At 41.7% G+C, this 23,281-nt stretch overlaps 2 protein-coding genes across 2 annotated transcripts in view; both read right to left on the bottom strand.

Annotated features, from left to right (window-relative positions):
• The window catches only part of LOC115399335 (collagen alpha-1(XIX) chain), a 41,922-nt gene extending 27,196 nt beyond the window's left edge, over window positions 1-14,726 (bottom strand). The window contains exons 1-9 of the mRNA XM_030106654.1: window positions 14,721-14,726; window positions 11,427-11,465; window positions 11,239-11,283; window positions 8,688-8,723; window positions 8,126-8,170; window positions 7,338-7,391; window positions 6,802-6,855; window positions 4,273-4,344; window positions 2,412-2,453 (exon numbers count right to left, since the gene is read on the bottom strand). Of these exons, the coding sequence (XP_029962514.1) occupies window positions 2,412-2,453; window positions 4,273-4,344; window positions 6,802-6,855; window positions 7,338-7,391; window positions 8,126-8,170; window positions 8,688-8,723; window positions 11,239-11,283; window positions 11,427-11,462 (384 nt within the window). The 5' untranslated portion in view covers window positions 11,463-11,465; window positions 14,721-14,726. The remainder of the gene's footprint in view (window positions 1-2,411; window positions 2,454-4,272; window positions 4,345-6,801; window positions 6,856-7,337; window positions 7,392-8,125; window positions 8,171-8,687; window positions 8,724-11,238; window positions 11,284-11,426; window positions 11,466-14,720) is intronic.
• A 22-nt stretch (window positions 14,727-14,748) lies between these two features.
• The window catches only part of col19a1 (collagen, type XIX, alpha 1), a 59,858-nt gene continuing 51,325 nt past the window's right edge, over window positions 14,749-23,281 (bottom strand). Inside the window, exons 13-16 of the mRNA XM_030106568.1 lie at window positions 22,023-22,046; window positions 17,781-17,843; window positions 17,572-17,605; window positions 14,749-14,753 (exon numbers count right to left, since the gene is read on the bottom strand). Coding sequence (XP_029962428.1) covers window positions 14,749-14,753; window positions 17,572-17,605; window positions 17,781-17,843; window positions 22,023-22,046 — 126 coding nt within the window. The remainder of the gene's footprint in view (window positions 14,754-17,571; window positions 17,606-17,780; window positions 17,844-22,022; window positions 22,047-23,281) is intronic.

Genomic DNA, 23,281 nt, shown 5'->3' with positions numbered 1-23,281 from the left:
CCCTTTATCTTTTTCCTTCAGTAGCTTCAAGGATAAGAAACATAGCTATGTTGAAGGCCAGAGGCATGCACATGTTCATTATCTCTCTACATTTGAAGTCATGCATGAGTTGTTATACACAGTATATTCATACCATTACCATTTTTTCCTATAACAATACTCCGAGTAATTGGAGCATAACATCATCTCAAAAAAAAACAACAGTCTTTTCCAGGCTAAACTGAAGTCAATACAGTATGAGGCCATTTTAGGCATTTCAATACTCTTAAACGGACCCTCGTGTGACAATTTGTACTGATCCAATATGTGCAGTTTTTTCAGCATAGATGGGAGAAAACGAGTTTGGGCTGCTCTGTTCTGGAAATGATTGTTTCAGCATCTTGAAAACATTTTTTTCGTTGTTGATGCTCCCTTCCTGATGCCACCGCAATAATTAGGCGTTAGGGCCTTGCTCAGCAGTGACCCTCTGGCAGAGCGATGAGAGCCAGGGAGCTTCCCTCACCTCCAGTAACCATTTTAAACATATAATGTGATCGTCTGCCTTAAAAACCTGTCAGGTCCATGGTGCAAGTCGCTCTGACTTGCTGTGACGACCCCCGAGGAAGGGAGCCGCCAAATAGACACTTCAAATGAAGAAGAAGGAATCTGATCTACTTCAAAACAGTTTTGACAAATAAAATGATACTCATTACGCAACTTATAGCTCTTCTAAACATTCAAAAAAGTAAATGCACCCCTACATTTAAGCACACCTGCTGTTTTCTCTGCTACTGAAGAGTGTGGTGTCGTCATGCCGACATTCAAAGAGCCCTTTGAGGTCTTTAGGGAGAAAAAAAAAAGAAGGGTTGTGAAAGCCCATGAGTCTAAGAAGGGATATAAAAAAGCTCTCCAAATGATTTTAAATAAATCGTTCTAATATGAGGAAAATTAACCACAAGTGGCATAGATTTCAAACAACTGCCAATTTGTTGAAGACTGGCTGCTCCAGGAAAATTCAGCCCCAGAGCAGAGCGTCTGAAGCAAAAAGAAGCCTTCGAGAAGCCCAAAAAAGACAGACGGTCTTCTAAAGAGTTCTAAACAGACTGTGCAAAGAATATAATTAAATATTGAACATATTTAAACAGCGTATGCTGCACTATCACTTTTGTATTTATGGGACATAATGACAATTTTTTTCAATTCTACTGAAACCTTCTCAATTTTGCAAAAGACCCCGATCCAGTCCTGAATGGATCTTAACACAAAACAATTTTCATTTAATTGGCTTTGATTTTGCTTCAATACATTCTGGAGCAATAACCACTCTGGATCACTATATATCAGTAATGTACAAGTATATTCGTTGCATGTAATCTATAAAGAACTCGACTCGTGTCTGTGGCCGCCAGTAGAATCAACTGGGCGTGACGAAGTGAGCCTTCAGTGAAAGTAAATGTCAACCGGCTGAAACGACTCAAAAGCCATGAATCTAACAGTCATTAGTAATGAAATAAATCTCAATCCCAACGTTGCAGGGCCAATTCCCTGTCTGCCCACAATTCAGAGCATCCTTGAGTAAGACACCAAAGCATAAACTGCTCCCAGCGGATGGACTGAGCGGTGCCTTGCACGGCGGCCGCCTCCACTGGTGTGGGAATGGGCGAATGTGATTAACAATGTAAAGTCGTTTTGGGACCGTGCAATTAGTGGTAAAAGCGTCACTTAAGTGAAATCCATTTACTATTTACCAGAAAATTTCCTGGAGTTTAAGCATCACAGCTACAACATTCCCACCTCCTGCTGAATGCCGTACAGCTCCGAGCCCTCATGGATCTCTCTCAGCTATGAAGGAGTGCACAATGGTAGCTGTAGTTCATTTGTCTTATCATCGCACATCACCTTTAAGGAAACCTTTTTTTTTTTTGCTTGCTGCATTATCAATCCCACTCACTAATAGGTGCCACGATAAAGAGATAATCAGTGCTATTCAACTTCAATTGTCAGTAATCATAATGTTGTAGCTGGAGGATGTATATTACAGTAGAGATTGGAACATCTCACTTACAAAAGGCCTTTTTCAGGTGGCAAATCAAAAATAGTTGTCATTTATGTACATTCAACAGCCATCAGTGACATTTGTACAATTGGATGTGCTCCAGGAGAACTTTAACTTCTCCACTTACAAAGGATACAATATTCAATTTCATTTCCATTCAATTAGGTTGAAAGTTTGCTCATTTTTGAGAGTGTTTGCTACAGTAGTGTTCAAGGCTGAATGGCTGAATTTTAAAGAGCGTTGTTTTAATTTTTGACAATCTTCAAGAAAAACTCAAAATATTGGAAACACCTCTTGATTTACTGAGGTCAATGATCTACTTTTCAGGAATATTGGTTATGTTACAGTGATGTTTGACCACCGCAGTGCTTCCTACCTTCGGCCCACGGGACCCTCTGCTCAGAGACAACCCATCGCCCTGCAAAACAAGAAGACCAAGTATGAGGATTCAGTATAAATCCATCAGCGATTCACTTTGAGAACTAAGTTGCATCTCCAAAGCTATTATAATGCTGGAAATATAACAGCACTCTTGAATCTGCATCACAGCTGCATTATGAGCTCAAGTCCAATACTATTTATAACATTTTTATTAGTTGCAATCTACAGAGGCTCAGTGATAAGGCCATACCAGAGAGAGAGAGAAAAAAAAAATCCTTGATTGGAACGGTGTAGTCCGGTGTAAGCATTATTTACTGTACCATCCAGATGAGACATTGATTTCTGTGGTCAGCATGTATTAGTGTTACAAGTCCAACATTGCACAATGTAAATTAGCTGCGCTGGACTCGGATTTGAACGGACACAGCAGTTCTTCAGATTCAGAGAGAAAAGTAGTCATTCAATCAAACAGAAAAATAAAAGTTTGAGAAGTACTGAACTTTTTTCAGGCAAATATAACACAGCAAACACATTTTGGGGTTAGAAAAGAAATGCTCCATTAGACATAATATAATAACCTAATACAGCAAAAGAACATTTCTGAATCAGTGCATGGGGTTTGAAAGTAACAACAAATCAAAGCATCAAAAGAAACACTCACTTAGCTCAATACTAAACTGAAGGTAAACTCAATACAGACACATGAACTACTTCAGCTGGGTTGCTGGTTAACTATGCTAACGTATTTTGAAGTTGTGCTTTTAGTGTTTTTCCTCATGTTATATGACAGACACTGTAGTCTTTGAGACTGGATCAGTAAAATAACTGAACTTTAAAGACACATTTTTTTTGTTTTAAACTGAAGAAGTATGAACTCATAACTGGTTATGCCTGCCGTGTGCATTTTTTCCAGAAACTCGTCCTCACATGGCTTTCATAGTTAATGCTATTTTATCACCAAAAAGGTAGCTACTGCTGCTTTATGGTAGTCTGCTGTTCAATTTTAGGTTTCAGTGTAGTGTCCCTCAGAACAGTCGTCACTTCTTTGCTGTTGATGTGTCTTTGTAACTTTAACATTTTGCATTATCATCACAGTGGCTGAATTGCACTTCTTTCATGGGTGGGTTTCGAGCCCAAAAAGCTCTACACAGAGAAAAGCAGTGAGCTTTGGATAAAAGCTGTTTTTCTTTATTTAATTCTGAACCTGTGCAACAATGTAAAAGGTCACTGTGCTGCTGTGAATGTCTCTCCTCTTTTTTCAATCCTTTTTCAATTGTCACATTACTGGAGTATGCTAAAGAGGTTTTAACACTTACGCCTAAATGCAATCGTCCCCTTATTACACCGCTCACAATACCCCTTGCTGGATGAGTAGGTCTGCTGTCAGGCATAATGTTCACTTCAGTGTTTCCACACACAAACATGATTGCTTAAAGCTGAAGAGCGCAACCGGCAATTGGGGAGTGGAAGAGCCATCAACCAGCACCGAGGCCTCGGCTGCATACGTGCTGCTTTTTGGGTGAGGCAGTAATGAACGTTTCTATATGCAAAGCCATGACCATAAAAGAGGGCGCTTCAACCACTATAAGCTCTATAATGGGAGGATAAGTGATTATCCGGGCTGAGGTTATATAAAGGTGGATCACTTAATGACATTGCAACTGCACAGCATTGTGTTATCTATTCAGCTGAAGGAACTACTTCACTCAACTTGTCCCCTGCTGCTGTACCTGTATGCAGATGATTCATGCATGTATATTCTACTTCGTTTTCTTTTTTTCACGCAACACTAACTCCGTCCACTGAGGCGCTTTGTGGCAACATAAAAGCGTCAGCCTCCATGATGCAGTACCCACCATGTAACCACCACCAGGTTCCCCTGGCTCACCCTTAGGCCCCGGTGGCCCAATCATCCCTCCAGAGTCCCCCTGCAGAAAGACACACAATTAATATTAGAAACCGAAAGCATCAAAGTGGCCACGCTCTCTCATCAATGCTGCTTTCCAGATAGTGAAGCTGGGTGAGGCGCAATTTACAAAGATGCACATGAGGCGGCATTGCTGTTTGTATGATGGGTGGGTGGGGGGGTAATTTATGGCACTGCATGGACCCCACCAACCGATCTAGTCCACAGGCTTAAAATTGCAGACAGGCACGAAAAGTCCACTTTTCATCGCCTGTCCCAAATCAATCCTGTGAATCTTGTCATGGATACAGTTTTATTGCATTAAACGCACTGGGGAGTGAGAACTTGGGAGGACTTATTTTATCATTGGAGTGCCAATATTATTCTTATTGTTCTTATCTTATTTCTATTGTTATTCTTAACATACTATTTATTTACTGCATTAGATTAATGAAGAATATTAGAAAATAAATTCTCTCCCTTCTAATTTAAAATCCAATGAATGGCCTCTACAGCTCTCCCGCACTTTAATATTTTCACGTGGAGTCACCGACTCCTATTCTTTCAGCAACAACCCCAAAACAAATCAATTGATGTATTTGTCGAGCACACTTTTTTGACCTCACTGCAGGATTTTTGTACAGAGGATTCTGAACAACAACCAGACGATAGAACTACTTGTTTAACAGTATGCGATCTAGTGATCCACGTGTGAAGAATTCAATGTTTTGCAGATCATTTGGCCAGATTTAACTATGGCAGAGTCTGTCGATATGCACGCTGAGAGTTTACTCACCTGTGCCCAATGTGAGAAAAAGTTGAAAATTAAACCAATAATGTCAACGTAATTTTTGAAAATGTCAAGCAAATACCAGCGTCTAAATGCTATATTTCTGTATGTCTGTTTTTTTTTTTTTTTTTTGGATTGTAGAGTCCTAGGACATTACACTGCATGCTAGCATGCTCCAGTTAGTTTTTTGGGTTTTGTTTTTTTTCTGAATGATATTATGGCATGATTTTATGAATTTAGGAAAACTGTCCAATTGACATTTAAAAATAATGACAATTACAAATGCATCAATGACAAGTGACAGTGCCAGTTATATACTAGGTTGATAATATTAATAACATATAAGATACATAATAACATTATTAGTGTCATTATATTTGGATCCATTTTTCTCATCTAATTCATTTGCATAGCAATAAACTTTTAGTTTATAAACAGCACGCTGTATGTTAGCCAATAACAAGAAACATTAACAGTTACAGCTTGTTTATAAATAATTAGTAGACTTATTTTAACTATTTGACTCAATATTTATTAAGATTGAAGACTTTTTCAGAAAAACACTTATGATCTGTTGACACTCGGGTGACAACTTGTGAATTATTCAGGTGGCTATCACAAGGTTACAACAGAGGCTCGCAATAATTACGTGATAATTATAGGAATGGGTTACAAAGCACTGGGTGTCATTGTATTTGCTTCATTAAATCTTTTGATGGCGGTCTACAAGAGAGCGCGCTGATGACATGATTGCGTAGAGCCAACACACAATGCTGCGTGATAGAAAGAACACCTTCACCAAACATCACTCCTCCCTGACCTAACCAATACAAACCAATCACAGCGGTCTATTAGTGTACAATGATTTTAGCCAAGCTAATATTTAGCCGAACTAAAACAATAAAACCTACAATGTAAAGTCGAGCTTTTTTTCATTTAAACACTTGGAAGTGTCATGGTGGCTGCAGTGTGTTGGATCCCCTCGACATGAATGTGAGTTTTCATCAGCTCCAGCCCCCCGTGGATTAAGCAGCACACAAAAATATTATTGGTGTGTTCGTCAGTTTGTGTATAAAATATCACTTGATTGAGAAAAGCGCATGGGCACTGTTTAGTAAAATGACTTCTCAATTACCTTTGAAAAAAAAAAAAAAATCAATTTGTTCCATAAAGACTTCTGGCTGTTTCAGCAACTGAATACTTTCTCGTACACTCATTCAAGTGTTTTCCTATTTATACCTGGAGATCCACTTGTTTGTGTATCTGCAGGAATATTGGAGACTTCAGGTGAATTTCTCTGCCTCCTTTATCGATTCAGTCCTGTGAAGTGCCGGACCAAAATAACAGAGTGACTCAGATGGGCGTGGAGACCTGAGTGCAAGTTCATCCACTCTGACATGTTGCACATCCCATCACATATGTCAGCGCCACACTTCTCCGCTTCTATCTCTTGCGCCGTGTTCTGGACGCAACTGAAAGATGAAAATCTGTCCGCAATAAATAACGCAGGAGAGAGAGAGCGAGGCGTCGAGCACCAGAGCACAAAGTTGCAACATGATTGAGGATGGCGCGCTGGGCGGCCGGTCTGACGGCCGCCTTCACAAGTTGTGTAGCATGTTCAACCTGTGATAAAACATCGTAGCTTTATATTTTTCTTTGAGGTGAGAACTTGATTCGAAGTTTACCCACCTTTTCTCCTTTTAGACCATCTCTCCCAGGCACCCCCGGGTCCCCCGGCGAGCCCTGTAAATAGTGGTGAAAAGAGACACATCTATCACCAGACCTTCATCACCTCACACACATTTATCTCCTCCTCCTCACTGCTTCAGCGGGCTGCTGTGTTCCAACATAATTTCCCTTAGCCAGGATTTATGAAATGCCTCTTTTCCCTCCCTGCTTTTGAATAAAGACAGATGCTCATTACTGAAGCAGGTGTGGAGAACAGATTGGGCCTCTGCCTCCGTTCCTGGCATAAAGCGCTTAGATTTGCCTCTTTCCACTAATTAATTCTTAAATTTGATTACTGATCGTCTGTGTAAAAATTCTGGACTTTTTCTCTCCACTTCCTCCCCGTCTCTGCCTGTTGAGGTTTATCTGTTTATCTCTCTTTTTCATTCTGGCAGCCTGAGTGAGGAGAGTGGAGGATGTGGCAAGGTGACAGATAAGGCAATGAGAGAAAGGAAGGCTTGACATGAAGTGCTGGCGTCTGGTGCCAGCGGACTTACTGGCTCGCCCGGGAGTCCTGGGAGTCCAGCAGGTCCAAGAAGACCTTCCCTTCCCTTGCAAAAAAAAAAAAAAAAAAAGAAGGAAAGAGAAAGAAAGAAAAATTAAAATGACATTGTTCAGGCTATCCTGTTTTTTTGTTTGGTGGCTGAATTGTCTGAGCTTGAAGCGTTGAGCACAGCCAAACACACTACGCTAGAGACTTCCCAGAGCATGTTGAAAAAGGAAAAAAGCGGCGTTGTTAAAGCGTGCCGTGCAATTACCGAATGCCGAGAACATGCTGACAGCAGCAGTAACTTCACATGTACACATTATTTAACATAAAAGCAGATAACCTCGCAATGCTCTTTATTTTAGAGAAGTTATTTTCCTTCTTCTACATGATCTACATATTACCATGGAAACTGCACTAAGACTGAAAGGTGGCTGAAAAGGCATGCAGTTTCCTGGCTGCTGTCTTCATGCAAACCTTCACTGGCTGGGTTAAATGCAGCGGTACTGCTGTGAACACTGTATAACATCTGCATGAATATTATTCAAAAGTGAAAATTTACACTGAAAAAAACAGAAGAGCAAATTGATGTTAATATTTCTGCTGCGTCTCTTGAAATATGCTTTTCCAAGAGATCTTCCATTAGTCTTCAGGTGACTCAGACTTCAATGCTTTAGCCTGAAGCATATTTGCACTATTCTATATGTATATTGTATTATATTGAATTCTACAGGCTTTCAGCCATTCTTATTTGCCTGTCTAAGAGGCAAAGCCTGCATGATAAATACAAAGACCCACCTCTGGTCCTTGATCTCCCTTTAGTCCTGGCGGCCCGACGTTTCCCTGTTAGAGTCCCAATAAAGGCGGATCCGAGACATAAGAGAGGCAGGGATATAGAAGAGAAAAGCATCTTCAGATTTTTATTTTGTGACACAATGATGATTGAAGGGCAGTGAGTTTGATTTTTTTTTTTCTCCACTGAATTCAACATACAGTGAACATTTTGTACATCCAGAAAGTTTCCAAAGGTTTAGAGAGGTACAAACAACTGAGAGAAATGAACTTCAGGAGCAACTCGAGATGGATTACTCGCTCTGAGCGCCGCTGCCGTTTTGAAGCTCCGTGATAAGAGCTCAAAGACGTGGCATGTTGCAAGGGCCACTGTTTCACACAGGATGAACTACATGTCGAGAGAACAAATATTTTCTACAGTGAAAACGACTTTGATCAAGAGCTGGCGTACTCTGCACGGCCCTACTCTGCAATGCTGCACACCCACAGTGGAGGGATGCACAGAGGAGCACTTGGTGGACAAACGCGACAAAGTTTTAGTGCCGGGGCTGAGTTTATAGTGAGTCACCTTGAAGCCTTGAGGTCCTTGAACTCCAGCCTCTCCCTGTAAAAAGTGGAGAAAATTGGAAATTATCCAGTTTCAAGATGTGCATAAAGAAAGTAGTGAAGTAAGCCATTCCCCTTGCTGACTGTGGTGCGATTTGGAGAAAAATAATCCTCAAGGACTTTCATGAAGTTTGCTTTTACATCAAGTGAAGGTTAAGAACACCGAATAATTCCTTTAGAAAGTTTGCTGCTTTGCAGTGAGAATGGCAATATAATCAGAACAGAATCTATTAAAAATGAGTTTCTCTTTTCACTTCAAGTCATTTACACTTGCCACGGTCTTAAACTGAATTGGTGGTTTTGATGCATACAACTTGAAGGAAGATTTTCCACAATCCAACCGTTTTATTCTTCTCCAGGCTTTGTGTTTTGGCAAATTCAGCTTGTTATAAAAAAGTCTAAACATTTTAGAACCAATCACGTCACAGTGTGGGAGATGTAGACCTTTGATAACCTGAAGTTTAGGAGTAACTGGACACATTACGCCTGAAGTCGAACCACATTATCTTCATATTTATTCTTTTGCAGTTTGTGACTGAGCTGAAGTGCAGAGGCCGACTACACCTTCACCCTTCCTGTTGTGCGATCTGTGTTTACAGCAGCTGGAAGGTGTCCTCCATCAGAATGACACTGAATGACTCAGACAGTTGAGGACGTCCCACCTTTTCACCTGGAAAAGCTGTTATTTGCTTCAACTGTATGTTTTGGACGGTTGTTCTTCTGGGTAATGAAACGTCGTCCACTGAGTTTTTATCACTGAGTTCAGAAACTCTCTTGTTCTAATTCTGTTGCTTCAGAAGCGCCGCAGTGTTTGACACCGTCGCTCTCACTTGCAGTCATAAGCTGGTCCTTTCTGTTTATACACTTTCCAGTTTTTTGTTTTATGCTAATTTTGTATCACCCTCCCTTTAGAACAGGGGTGGGGAATCCTGGTCCTGGAGGGCCGCAAACCTGCATGTTTTCCATGTCTCCTTGCTTCAACACACCTGAATCGAATCAAGATTCATGGCCAAGTCCAGCAGAAAGCCTGATAACGAGCCTCATTGCAATCAGCTGTGTGGAAGCAGGGAGACATGGAAAACATGCAGGTTTGCGGCCCTCCAGGACCAGGGTTCCCCACCCCTGCTTTAGAACATCGTTTGGTTGTTGATTGTGTGTTTTGTGAATCATGCAGTTTTACATCTGGAGGAGAATCCAGTGAAGGTGTGGTAATGAACTCCACTGTCTGCCTCAGACATGGAAGATATGGACATATCTTCACTCCAGAAAGCTTTCCTGACTTGCTCTGTAGTCATGAAGGACGTCTTCACCTTGTGTGTGGCCACTTTAAGACTTTTTTTTTTTTTTTTTTTTAAGTATTACTGTGTGGTGGTTTAGTGCTCAACTACTGATTAAGCCAAACAAACCACAATGGACATCTCTGGGCTGCCTTCGTCATCTTCTCATGGGTTGCATGTTGACGCAGTGCTTAGTCTTGCTGCAAATGTCAAAAGCTGGCAGCAGACAGAACAGATGTGTTTTTCTCGGTTATTCGTATTCCTCCAAAAGTCCAAAAAAACATGTGTGTCCCTGAAGTGAGGGGCAGGTGTGAATGTGAGTGCCTGATTGTCTCTCTGTGTTTTCCCGGGTGACGGACCGGTGACCTGTCCAGGCTTTATCCTGCCCCTGCCTGCCGGCTGAGGCCCCTGCAACCGAAAGCTGGAAAAAGCTGCGCAGAAGACGGATGGATGGACGGTTTTCTCACATGTGCAGCTCTCCACACCTTTCAAATTGACAGACAACTCTGCATCCATCTGAATGGCAGCTCTCGGCTTTCAATCATTGCAGAGACACATGTGGACTCTTTGGTGTATGAACAAACACTGAAATACACACAAACAGCACAAGCAGCATTGAGCAGCCAAGTGTCCAATTAACTGTGAACCGCAGCAATTTGGGAATTATGCACTAAAAGGGCAGTATCTGACATAGTGTGCTTTCAATGCTGACATAAACCCACTCCAATTACAGCCAAGACTGGGCACTTGAAGAAAGTTTATTTTTGCTCCGTTATAAAAAACCTCAGCAAGAAAACAGTTTTACCCTCTAAACGCTCACAATCTGCACTGTAACTCTTCTCGTAATTAGCTTTTCCCCCCCCTTCCTTTTCATTTAGCTGACCATCTTTTGATGTTTGGTCAATAGCTGCATCACTGGCTTTTGTAATCGGTTCACCCCGAGCAGAAACATCTGTTGTTCGGAGGCCCCAAACAGTAATTGTTTGGCAATTTATGCGGAGCCTCACCTTGTGAGTCTCTATAAAGAACACGACTGAAATCAGACTCACCGTCTGAGCAGCGGGTGACGCGCAATTGTTCTTTCAAAATCAAATGTCAATGCTGTTTTTTGTTGATGGTACAAAAGACGTGGAAGACAGTTTTCACACCCACCAGGCTCCTGAATGCAATCAGACCGAGTGGCCATAGTTACCTTTACTTTTTCCAGCAAAGAACAATAAAGACATCAATAATTACCTTCTCTCCCTTTTCCCCTTTTTGACTTCTTTCTGCAATTTCATCCTGAAATGCAAGAGAAAACAGACCATCTCAAACACGACTGCAGTCTACTCTGCGCACAGAGAACAACAGGAAATAGGACATCATGCAGTACTTTTCGTCAGTTTTTTTCTTTTTCTCAATAGTAAAAGTAAATAACTGCTTACCGTTCCAGGGAGCTGTCGTAATCCATGAGCTGTCATCACCTAGAAGTAATGAAATAGACACACAATGTTCTTTTTAAAGTCTCCATTTAGCTTGCGGGAAGTAAAAAATTAAACAAAATAGTGAGCTGAGCCTCAGATGGCTTTTAAAGCTCACACAGGAGTCACAGCTTCTTCCTGATTGACAAAATGAACATCGACAATCTGACTCCCCTGCCAGCAGAGTGAACCTGGGTTTGATTAGAAAAGGTTTAATCTGTATTTAGATAGAATACTTCAATTCCTCTTTCATATCTTCAGTAAAGCTCCGAAATTGGGTGATAGAGCAGCTGGGTAGAGGCCTCCGCGACTAAATCAAATGAAACGGAAGAGAAGAGGTCAAGACTACTTGAATCACTAGAATTACCCGGCTTCAAAGTGTTTCCACAGAGCTAAATCACTCGCTGGACAAGCCGCGCGTCACGTCGCATCACGCACTGAATCAAAGACCTCATTCAGACCTGGCGTGAACGTATATTTCACTGGATCAGAACACATTCTGCTGGCGCTCAATGGAATAGTCACACAGGTGGAAACACACACAAAAGACACAGAATACAAGACCGTATGAAGAATATCTTTGATACAGTGAATTTAATGGATTTTTCTAGCACCTGTATAGCAAACATGTCGAATATGTTCATCCATTTTTTTTCAAGAGATGGAACTATTGTGTGTAGATGGCAGGATTAATAGATCCTAATTAATAGATAAATAGTCGAAGTAGGTATAAGTTTTGTTCATTTCATTCATTCATTTTATGGTCAACCACTAATGGTGACTGTTTTCATCAATAATCATCCAATCTTGAGGTCTTCAGACCCCTTGTGTTGTGGTAAACATATTTCACCCGGGTAAGCAGGTCATCCTTGAAGGATTTCATGATTGAAGAACCACAAGAGTGATTCGGAACCAATATCTGTAAATTCTGGTGTCCCAATAGCACTTAAATTGAGAGGGATGTGCCCGCTGTTGACATAAATGCCGCTGGTGATTTCCTCCAATTGTCTCCCGGTTAACAGTTATTTGAGTTTTTCTTTGTCCACCTGGGAAGGTGTTCTCCAGCCCTGAGTAATGTGTGCCTGTGAGCCCTGTGAGCGAGTAACTCTGATTAAAGAGCTATATAAAGTCGACATGGTGTGTCCCCTCTCCTCCTTCAGCAAAAAAACCCACCAAAATATGTTTAAACAGTCCACTCAGTCCCTGCAATTACTCAACAAAACCACTGCTGTTTTTTTTTCCTGCATACACTGAGTGACATGCAATTTCTGCCAGAATAAAGTTTTTTTTTTTTTTTTTTTTTTATAAATCCAGAGCTGTGAAATGCTGCATTAAAACCATTTGCTCAAAAAAACTCGGCATAACAGATTCAGTTTAATAGATGATAAAACTCTATTATTAAGCAATGGAGTAATAAAAGCAGGACCGTCGCAGAACCACAAAGACTGCTTTGCCGCTTTAAGGGCATCGGGGGTAGTGGTGGCCGTGCGTGCCCGTGAGCCCGCTGCTCCTCCCTGTCACTAATAAACACAGGCACAAGAAGGTTTATGAAGGGAGGGTAATGATCTGAACCCCAGCTTCTGCTGCGTAAGGGAAATCGATGCTTAACTGCCAAAATTATCTGCCATGGGAAAGCACAGAGCACAGACAGAGACTGGTGCTAAATATTCAAACTGTGTCATTTATCAAAAGAGTAATGTTTTTCTCCTCTGCTGTGTGCTATAGCACAAATCTCCTACGTTCTGAGTGAGGCGCACCTTGCCGCACGGCAACCAACACAACCCAGCATTTCAATTTTCAACACATTTTTTTTAATCCTAAAAAAAGTTCAAACATACTTGCAAAGCAAGACCTCTCTGTTTTAAGCAGCTATTAAAATCAGCTTCATTGATATCTATTCTTATCAAGCCGGCAGAGTTTTTTTGTTGGTCTGACAGAAACCGGTGAAACCAGTAGAGAGTGAGTGATATTTGTTCCCCCTATAATTAAGCTGTCCAATTTCCATATAAATGATTCCCTAACAAGCAATAAAAATAAGAATGAGAATGAAAGATGTCAAACTTTGTTTCCAAGCTCGTGTCTGAAGCCTTCAGAGGTTCAATAGGCGGCGGATCTTTAGAACAAAACCCATTCGGACAAAGTCGTTGAAATGTCAAAGCCCTCGTTTTCAAGCACAAAGGCTCCAACACCCTGTTTTTATTTGCCTCTTTTTATCCTTCCAGTTTTATTAATAGTGTACACATCATTGCGAAGCGTGCCTCTGCGGTTATTAATGCCACCTTGCAGATCTTTAGCTGATTTGTCACAGCGTATTTTTGACTTTGAAACGTCTAAGCGATGGGTTCTATCGTCGCAGCGCCACCCACTCCGTGTCACCTTCAGCACGCATCAGACACCCTCCGTGACGTCAGGGCTTCTGTTTATACCCGCTTCTCAACTAAAAGCGGCTCCAGTGTCTTCCACCGGAACGGTTTATCTATAATTCAGCGTGATGAACATTACAAACAGGTCATGTGCCACACGACCCCCATTAATTCACACTATAAAGACTTCTCTTGTTTCAAGTGAGAGACTGGCAGAATCAGTATGCGAACACGAGTTCAAAATGTCTTCATTTTTATACCAAGAGTACAAGAAATCACAGAGCTCAGAGTTCAGCACCCTGCGAGCTATTCTGTGAATTCTTTTCTTCTGTGCACATCTGTAAAAATCGTTCACAGTGAGCTCGCGGCCAATTATCCGGGACTTCAAAAAAAAAAAAAAAAAAAAAAAAACTACAAGGACACAGATTAAAAAAAAAAGAAAGAAAAGAAAGCAACACTACAAATCTCCTCTGGTTTTTAAAAGGCTTTCTGTGTTCAAGCCATTTATCAATGCCAATGCAGTATTCATATGGAGGTAAAAATTGAAAACTGTAAATCTGCAGGCTTGTCAAAAGAGTAGAAATTGGTTACAAGATGACATGTCACCATGTTGGAGGTGTGACAGTGAAAGAAAACACTGCACTGCCACCGAGTTCTCTTTCCTCACTCTCACACCGCGGGATGTTAAGAGCTTTCTAATGCACAAGAGGAGGGAATTTCTTGGGTTTCTTGCTGAGAAAACAGAGAAAACAACTTTCATACTGATATTTTGTTGTTATTGCTCATCAACATGTTAGTTTTTTTTTCGGTTAGTGTGATGAAACTACTAATTTTACACCACATGATAATGATGAATAGTTGGAAATGTTGGATTTCTCCGCTTGATTGTACTTACAGGACCAGGAGGACCAGGAGGACCAACATCACCCTGAAAACACAACACAAAACTGTGTTATACAAGGGAACAAACAGCAACTTTCAAAAATAGATGAAAAAAACAAACAAAACAAATGCAGAAATCAGAAAACATGAGCATAGAGAAGCAGTATGTTAGTATACTCTTTAACACTGTTGCAGTCTGAGCCTGCTGACCAATGGGACATGTTTACATGTTCTCATGAGGGTGTAATGATTAGCACTGTTGGCTCAGAAGCATGATCCAGGATTGATTCTTGTGTGTGTGTGTGTAGCTTGCATGGCTGTGTGGATCAACATGCTCCTGGATATTCCGTGTGGTGGGGTAATTAATGATTCACCCAGTGTGTTGTTGCTTCTCTCTGCTTTGACCCTTCGGAGGACTGGAAACCTGTCCAGGAGCATCCCTCCCCTTAAGTCTGTGTTGGCTTTGAACCTGCCAATTACCCTTACCTGAATAAAGAGGTGAATGGATGGGAGTGTTGTGGTTAGCACGATGACCTTATAGCGAGATGACTCAGATATGTGTGTGTGTGTGTGTGTGTGTGTAATTAAATGCCCTGAGATGTACTAATAGTGATCACAGTGTATCTTGTAGCTCCATATAAAGAAAGTGTATGCATGTTTATGTATGTATGCAGCTTTCAGATCATGTGAGGGAAGCCATTGGAAGAGTGGAAATTAAACATTAATATATATTTTAGCATTTTAAAAGCCGTTGGGGATGCTGCCTTTAACCTTTTGCACAATGTTCTTTGGATGTTACATGGACTCACATCATGCAGCCTGTAATGCCCACTGTAATGGGTGCTCAGGGGAAACTCGGACAATACTTAATTGTGAGCAATTGCATGAGGGTAGCTCCATTTGCCCCATTCATAATTTACAAGCTATAACAACAGAGCTTTTAAAAACACAAGCAAAGCTTACATCTCCATATTAAGTGCTGCAAACAAGTAAAATGCACTGAGAGAATGTATGCCGCACTACACAATCTTCTAAATTTGTAATTTCATTAAGGGTAAAGTGCTTCAGAAGTTTTGAGTTTCTATCTCAATCTGGATCAAAAAAAGGGAAATTTGTTAGGACACTGCTACAAAGTGAAGAGAAGAGCGGTTTTATCGAATGAAATATAACTCATCTGTGACGTCTCTAAAGGAACAGCAATGCCAGTTTATCAGTCATATTGGTCTGGAGAGACGCTGTGATGCTGAGCTCAAGATGATGAATTCTTCTGACTTTTGGATTCGGTGGCCTATCATTGAGTATGATATGAGCTTCTGTGTTGCTCACTTAATAAATCCAACAACGTAAATGATTTAGGTCTTCCACTTGCGTCACTGCTTGAAAAGGTTTTCCTTCACCCCCTAACATTTCTCAACTTAAAACAATTGTCGTACCCTGAATGCGACTCCTCCAGACTTTGGTGACCCCCTGACTTTTTCTCTGGTAGCACCATGAAGCTGACATTTTCGACGGCATTGAAATGTCTTGACAGCTATTCAAAGGACTGGTATGCAGTTTGATGCTGACATTCATGGTTTCAGAACAAATGAATCGAGATGACTGAAGTGATCCCCGGCTTCTTCTCTAGTGCCACGAACAGCTCTAAATTACTACCTCTCAAATTTCTCTGGACAGATTGGCACAAAATTGTGTATAGTCAGCTATCTCCTCTCTGAGGATTTATCCTAATGACTCTGATAATCCTTTTAGCTTTTTCACTCGTACCTGCATGTGGTTGACGTTAATGCTTTGAGCGAAAATGCTGGGACATCACTGACTGCCGCGAAACCCGGCGCACACGTGCACTCATGCCTAAATCAAGACTAATTGCGATCACCCGGGCAAAAATTGCCCCATCTGAACTTGCACGTCAAGTCAAGTTCATCAAGTGTGCAACATGTTTAGTCCGTTCCACACTGTGCAGGCATTGCTATCATTAGGATGTTAGGTATTTAGCTCAAAGCGCCGCTGTGCCTGAATACAGAGTGACAGTGCTGCAGTTATGGCTATTTGGGAACAAATGCAATCAGCTGAAGTCCATAAAAAGGAGCTCGAATCGAGCTTCTCATTTCTTTTTAAGGGGCTTTTTCTGTCCTTGATCACTGATGAAATGAGCCTTATGAGTTAGTGCCATTTAAATGTTTTTTTGTATTACTGTGCAATTCAACCTAATTTAAAAAGGAGTGCTCGGGATTGACTTCCGTTGGTATGAATTTCATTATGTGTGCAGATTACAAAAATGTGCAATGACAGTAATGGCAAATTAGACGAAATGAGCAATGCACAGAAGAATCTGGTGACCAAGTGAAGCTTAATGTGCCAAATACAGCTCAGAAGCACAGAGCTACGCCAAAATGTGCTTTGTAATGTGCTCTTTTTGATTTCTTGATACAGTGCTTGATTATTAAAATAAGCTTTAGTGAAATAATGCTTCGGCTATGCTATTTTGGTAAGTGACAGATAAAGTGATTTTTAACACGACTAAAGAGAAAAATCCTTTTTATTCAGCTCGGTCTTGAGGGAGAAAATTTTTTGATCAAATTTCGTCAAAGAAAGGCACACACACACACACACACACACAAACACACACATGTGCATGCATGCACACACAGGAATGAATCTTCCAGGAGGAAAGCACACCAGCAAAAGCACTTGTAAAGAAGAGTAAAAAAAAAAAAAAACATTGCCTGTGGAGTCATTATATGCTGTAAAAGGTTTCAAAGGCTCAAGGAAGGTATCCAGACTTGAAGAAGATAACTAACTCAAAAGGTGTCACCTCTGATTTCAGGCACCTCATACCAATTAAGTTGCTTGAACCAGCTTACCCTTTCCCACCACATTCACATACACAGTCTCTGGCTGAGCACAAACAGGGGGAATCATCATATGTGACACTTGACATTGATGTGACTTACTTTTTGTCCTTTCATCCCGCTGGTCCCTTCGGCACCGGGCTGACCCTGTGGGAGGAGGCCCCGGTTAATGACTCTGTAACACAGCGGTGTTGTAAATGTCACCGCAGGAAAATACGTACAGGATCTCCTCTCTCTCCTTTCTCCCCCTTCTCCCGGGGGAGTCCAGACTCGCCCCTCTCCACCTGCGTGTGAGCAGAGCACATCAGTGACAGTGACTGACGTCGAAGGCGCAGCGGAAAGGCACAGAGCTATGACAGTGAAACGCTGGCAGAGGCGATCGCTATGAATAGGTAATGAGAAAATAGGTACAATGGTGGGTCTTCTGAGAGTGAAACTAGTCTGTAATTACAGAAACACGGCGGATACCGCGGCTTCATGGAACTGCAGCACTATATGAGTGTAGCAGGGCAATGAAAAAAATTGGGCCCTGTTGCACTGCAGCATTTCTGTGTGGATTGAAGTTGAATCAAGTTCCTTTGTCTGCCAATAGATGGCACTTCATGACTGCTGGTGAGCTGTCCTTGAACGTCTCTTGTCAGTCATGCACTCAAGGTACACATGGTGATCAACAATGATATCCTTTAGATTTTTTTCATTTTCATGAATTGTCACATGCATTTTTGTCCTCATCATTTTTCATCCACAGATTTGACAAAACTAGACCGTCACACTTTGCTTGATCTTAATGGCTGAGCACACGAGGGAGAACACAAGATGGCATTCATTAAAGATTATTGCGGTTTTGTGTGACGTGCGTAAAGAATTAACCGGATTGCTTGAGACGCTGTGTGCTGAGACATTATGGAGCATCTGTTTAGCAATCTGAGAAGACGGAAAGACATCCGAGAAAGGTTGCAGCATATTTGCAGACTCCTTAGTGGTGCCTGGACTCCAACAGACAATAATTGCCATTCAGTTTCAGCCCCTCCTCCGTTCCCTGGACTTGCTAATGACAGCTACTGCGATACCATTCGCTTAATGAGATATAGTCACTGTTTCCTCATCCAAATTAGGAGCCGTTATTAAATCAGTCGACCGCTGCCATGTATGAACAGATGGATTGTCTTATGAATGTTTGAGGCGGAGAGGAGGCGCTACTCGCAAAACTGACTTTGAGTACTAATTGAATTCTGTACAGCTTTATTAACCACGGGGCAACTCATGATTTCATCATGATAATCTTAAAGAAATTTCAACTTTTTAATTGCTATGATGCTATCAATCACATGCTTTTTCATTAACACAAATTTATACACAGACAATAGCCGAGGCAGTTTGCATTGACTAATGACTCAATGTATCATCATGGAAATCCCATTAATGAAAAGTTGGTGCAACTGAGATGCCACTTTTATCAGAAAAAAACTTTGCCTTATGTTCTGTCATTGAGACAGTGGTATCCAAGAGTTTAGAGAAGCGGTTATGACTATGGTAGTTTGCAGGTTCAAATCTCTCTGCTGACAGGTCACCACTGTGGCTCCCTGAGCAAGACCCCTCTCCCCAAAAGCTCCCAGGGTGCCGCACAGTGGCAGCACAATCCTGGCATGTATAGTTACAGCTGACTCTGAAAAGGACAGGTTAAATGCAGAAAAGTAATTTCTCCCAAAGGGTTCAATAGGGCATGCTTTTTTTGTCCCACTGAAATATATATTATCTTTACGTGTAGAGGCATTTGTTGTAATTAGCAGTCCAAGAGCCCCAGTTCCTCTCCAGGCTTGGGGGTCGTGATGTGGAAATTATGTGCATGTTTGATTCCATTTGACAGCCCAAAATGTGCACTTGAAGTGAGTTGGCGACTTGAAATTTCCTGTAGATGTGAATGTGTTGTTTATCTCCCAGTGATGGACAGGTGACTGACAATGGTCTTCTCTGCCTTTGCCCTAAATTGAAAAAAGATGCACGAAAGATGGATAGATGGATGGATGGATGGATGGATAGATAGATGTCTCTACAGAGGATCAGTAAAAGTGAGTTTACTGGCAAGAGGGTATGTAACAAGTAAATCTTCCAAATGAGATTAACTGCACCATAGCCACTACTGTGTAGATTGTCTCTGCATGCACACAATGAGAAAACCCAGTGAGTATGGGACAGGAACACTCTTCTCCTTGTGGCTGTCTGTTGGTGATTTGTTGATTTTGAGAGACACCTTGCATTGTTAAACTGCAATAAATACTGCATGCATTCTGTTCTCCTTCAGTGCCAGCAGAGTCCATTTGATGCTGAGTGAAAGACACTGTTATGGAGTTGTAACTCATGAGAGCTCTGTCTTTCCTGCACATCATGCATGCAGACCTTTTTTTTTTCCCCTTTTCTGCTACTTTTAAAACATTCAAACTCTGTTGAGTGAGTGAGAGTGGGGCTCCACTCACACAGATGTTACACAAGCTGCAGTTTAGTCTAACTTGCATCTATTTTGTCCAAGCTAAAAAATGCACAAGGATGGCAGTGAGAGATACCGAGAATCCCTGATGTTGTTCAATTATTTCTGCTCGTGAAAACGCTTTCCTTCCATTCCTCTCAGAGGTGTAGTACTTTATCTTCTCTCAGTTATCATATTAGCTTCTGTAAATTAGTTTAAATGCAAAGCTATACTTGTTTCATTATAGCATATTAAAATGTGAAGTGTTTCTCTGGGACACAGGTTCTCTTGTCATCCACTGGAAGAATAAATTTATAATGATGAAGGGAGGATGTATCAGTAAAGTAGGGCCATGACTGATTTATATCGAGGGCAAGGCTGGCATGCACATTTAATGTACGAGTAAGAGCACCAAAACAATGTTGCCTTGAATGTTTGAACTAATGTCTACACGAGTCGAAAATCTTACGAGTGCTTTAAATGTGTCCTATTAATTATGGTGTTGCATTTAATTTCAACTACACATCTTTGTCTCCTTCAAGCTTTCTCACCTGCAGGTACAACTATACAAACTTGGTGTTACAAGTGAGCCGACAACCTTTGACTAGATAGTCTGACAAGCACTGAGCATAATCTGCCTTTTTCCTCAATGGCTTCAAATCCTCCAGTTATTAAACAAAGACCCATTAAAATATAGTAGCAGTTGCAAAAATGACACTAAACATACAATCTCAGAGCTATTTTCCTTTCAGCCAAGAGAAGCTCTGAGTTTTATGGCTTCATTTTGTGATATGCGACTCGTTCAGAGCAGAGCGGCAACTCGGCGGCTAATTAAAGAGAACTCATGAAAAACTAAATAACCTCTGTTTGTCTTTTTTATTTTACGCATTAATACTCTGTCCCTTCGTCAGCCAAGCAAGACCACTATACATTGCGCCCCCCGTTCGTGTTGTAACTATTGCAATCCCGTTCGCTCCGAGGAATGATAAGCGTGTCCTCGTGTAGACAACTTTGTTTTCAAGGTTGGCCGGCTGACACTTCCTTCTCCTTGCTCTGGGCAGAGGGAACAGGAGGAGATCCGCGGCCTGAGCTGACACCACAGCAAACGACGCAACTATACATCAAATGAACAGCTGCGGTCAAGAGGTTGTCCACCGCACAATAGCTTTCACTCTCTGCATGATCACAAGTAGGCCACAGGAGGCTTGGTGGGTGGGTGGGGTGGAGGGTGGGGGGGTGGGTGGGGTGGAGGGTGGGGGGGTTTTGGGGAAGCAGGTTGCATCGGTGACAGCGGGAGGCCTGGTACAGGTCCACGTGTGCGTGTTTTTTTTTTTTTTTTACACCGCGTATCTGATGTGCCTCCAGTGAGCTAAAGCTCCCCCGGGCTTCATGAAAATGATTGCAGACCCCTTTTTGCAAAAGCGCTGTATGTAATGGCCATCTGTCTGTTTGGACCGAGCCACGCTGTGTAGCGCTGCAGGAGGTGAAGGGTGGGAGAGGCTACTTCACGTGTTCAGTAGATTAATTGAAAGGTGCCATTTGCGACGAGAAATAGTTTCATCCTTATTTTTAACGCACAAATGTTCAGTGAAGAGCAGCACGGATTTAGATTAGGGTTACATGTGCAACTATTTCAGTGGAGGTTGAATTAACTTTTTTTTTTTAGCGATGTTATTGAATATGTTATTCAGAAATGTAATCATATAGACACTGTTCATCCCATTCATCCATTCACACACAACCAACCTTGGGATCGGAAGACAAACACACGACTTACATCTTTATACAGTCAACGCTACGCACATGATTAAGCTCCTCGCCTACTTGAACGGCTGCTACAGTGAACCCTGCTCAGTCATCTTGACAATTCACACTTGCTGGAAGTGCAGGTAAGGGTCAGTTTATCACTCTGGAAGACAGCTCGAATCTACTATAAATGCCACATGTCAGTACTTTGTTTTGTGATGAATGACGCTTGGAGAAATACCTTGACACTTACTCCTTCAGAAGGTCCTGGGGGGCCCTGTGGAAGCAAAAGACAATTGTATGAATATTCTTGTAAAACACTGCAAATCTTATTTGTCAACACGTTACCAGTGTAACCCTCTCTCACCCTTCATTTTATACGGCTGCTTTATACTTTTGACCTTTACACATGCATTAGTGCTCATAAATACATATTGAGATCGCAGTATTCTACGCATAATATTTAGGCATGTCTTTGTTAAACGCCTTTCACAGACTCCCCTGTTGTTGTGAAATGCTAATTTGACTTTGAAAAACAACCGCTGGCCCCCTCAAACGCTCACACTGTCCTGCTGCCAATGGACAAGAGAGAGTGATGCCCTGGAGTGTGTTTTGAATAGATGATTTTGCCCCTGAGATCTACCTCAGCAAAACAGGTGACTCATAAATGCCAATACCAGGGGACGGAGGCAAACCTGGCACATGTGAAGGGTATCATCAGGACACTGCCATTTAGAAATGTCACACCTTCTCTGTCCCGTCTTTCTTCTCTCCGGCGACTTTGTGTTGTACAATTTCATTAGTTGTTGAAGAAACAGGGCATGCACAGACGCAGATTCCTTGATTCCTACATAAAATGAAATAAGATAAACCCTGTGTCCCGATCAGCAGTGTAATCAGGGTGATCGAGCATGAAAATAATTGGACGCCCAAAGCATCTGAGCGACGCGATGCCTAAACACTCTTGTTTGTCCTGACATCAGCTCAGTTAAGTGTCTGACAGGCTGTCTCCTCCGCCGCGTCGTGGTGTTGGTGCCCTTTTGTGTGCGGGTCACTACACAAACACACAAACAGAGCCTGGTATTGGTTTGGATGCCTGAGGAAAAGACCATAACTCAAGGAGTCAATGGGCCTCCAGGCAGACATGTCCTACTCATCAATACAAACATTCTCAAGTGCTACCTTAATATCCCCCTTGTGGTTCAGTGGTAATGATATAGCCAGTGTGGGAGAAGATCTTAAAAAGATCAATGCAGTCTAACCATGAAATTAGTTACTCTTCGCCATGAAGAGAGTAATCTCTCTTTCTAAGATGGATTCGCTTTGCATGCCTGCTGTCCTCGTGAACAGGCACCTTTTGATATGCTTTTGCAATTGTGAAAACTTTGTAATGTCTGTATGGGCTCTGTTTTCTCTTTGGAGGTCAATTGAATAAAAACCTGTTGATTTTGACAGGAAGCAGGGGAAGTCTTCACTCCAAAGTCCTGCTGGCCTTCCTTTTTACAATCTAAA

This window comes from Salarias fasciatus, chromosome 13 (assembly GCF_902148845.1).
Source record: "Salarias fasciatus chromosome 13, fSalaFa1.1, whole genome shotgun sequence".
Lineage (NCBI taxonomy): Eukaryota > Metazoa > Chordata > Actinopteri > Blenniiformes > Blenniidae > Salarias > Salarias fasciatus.
Note: the sequence above shows the minus strand (reverse complement) of the source record. Positions and strands in the feature narration are given on the sequence as shown.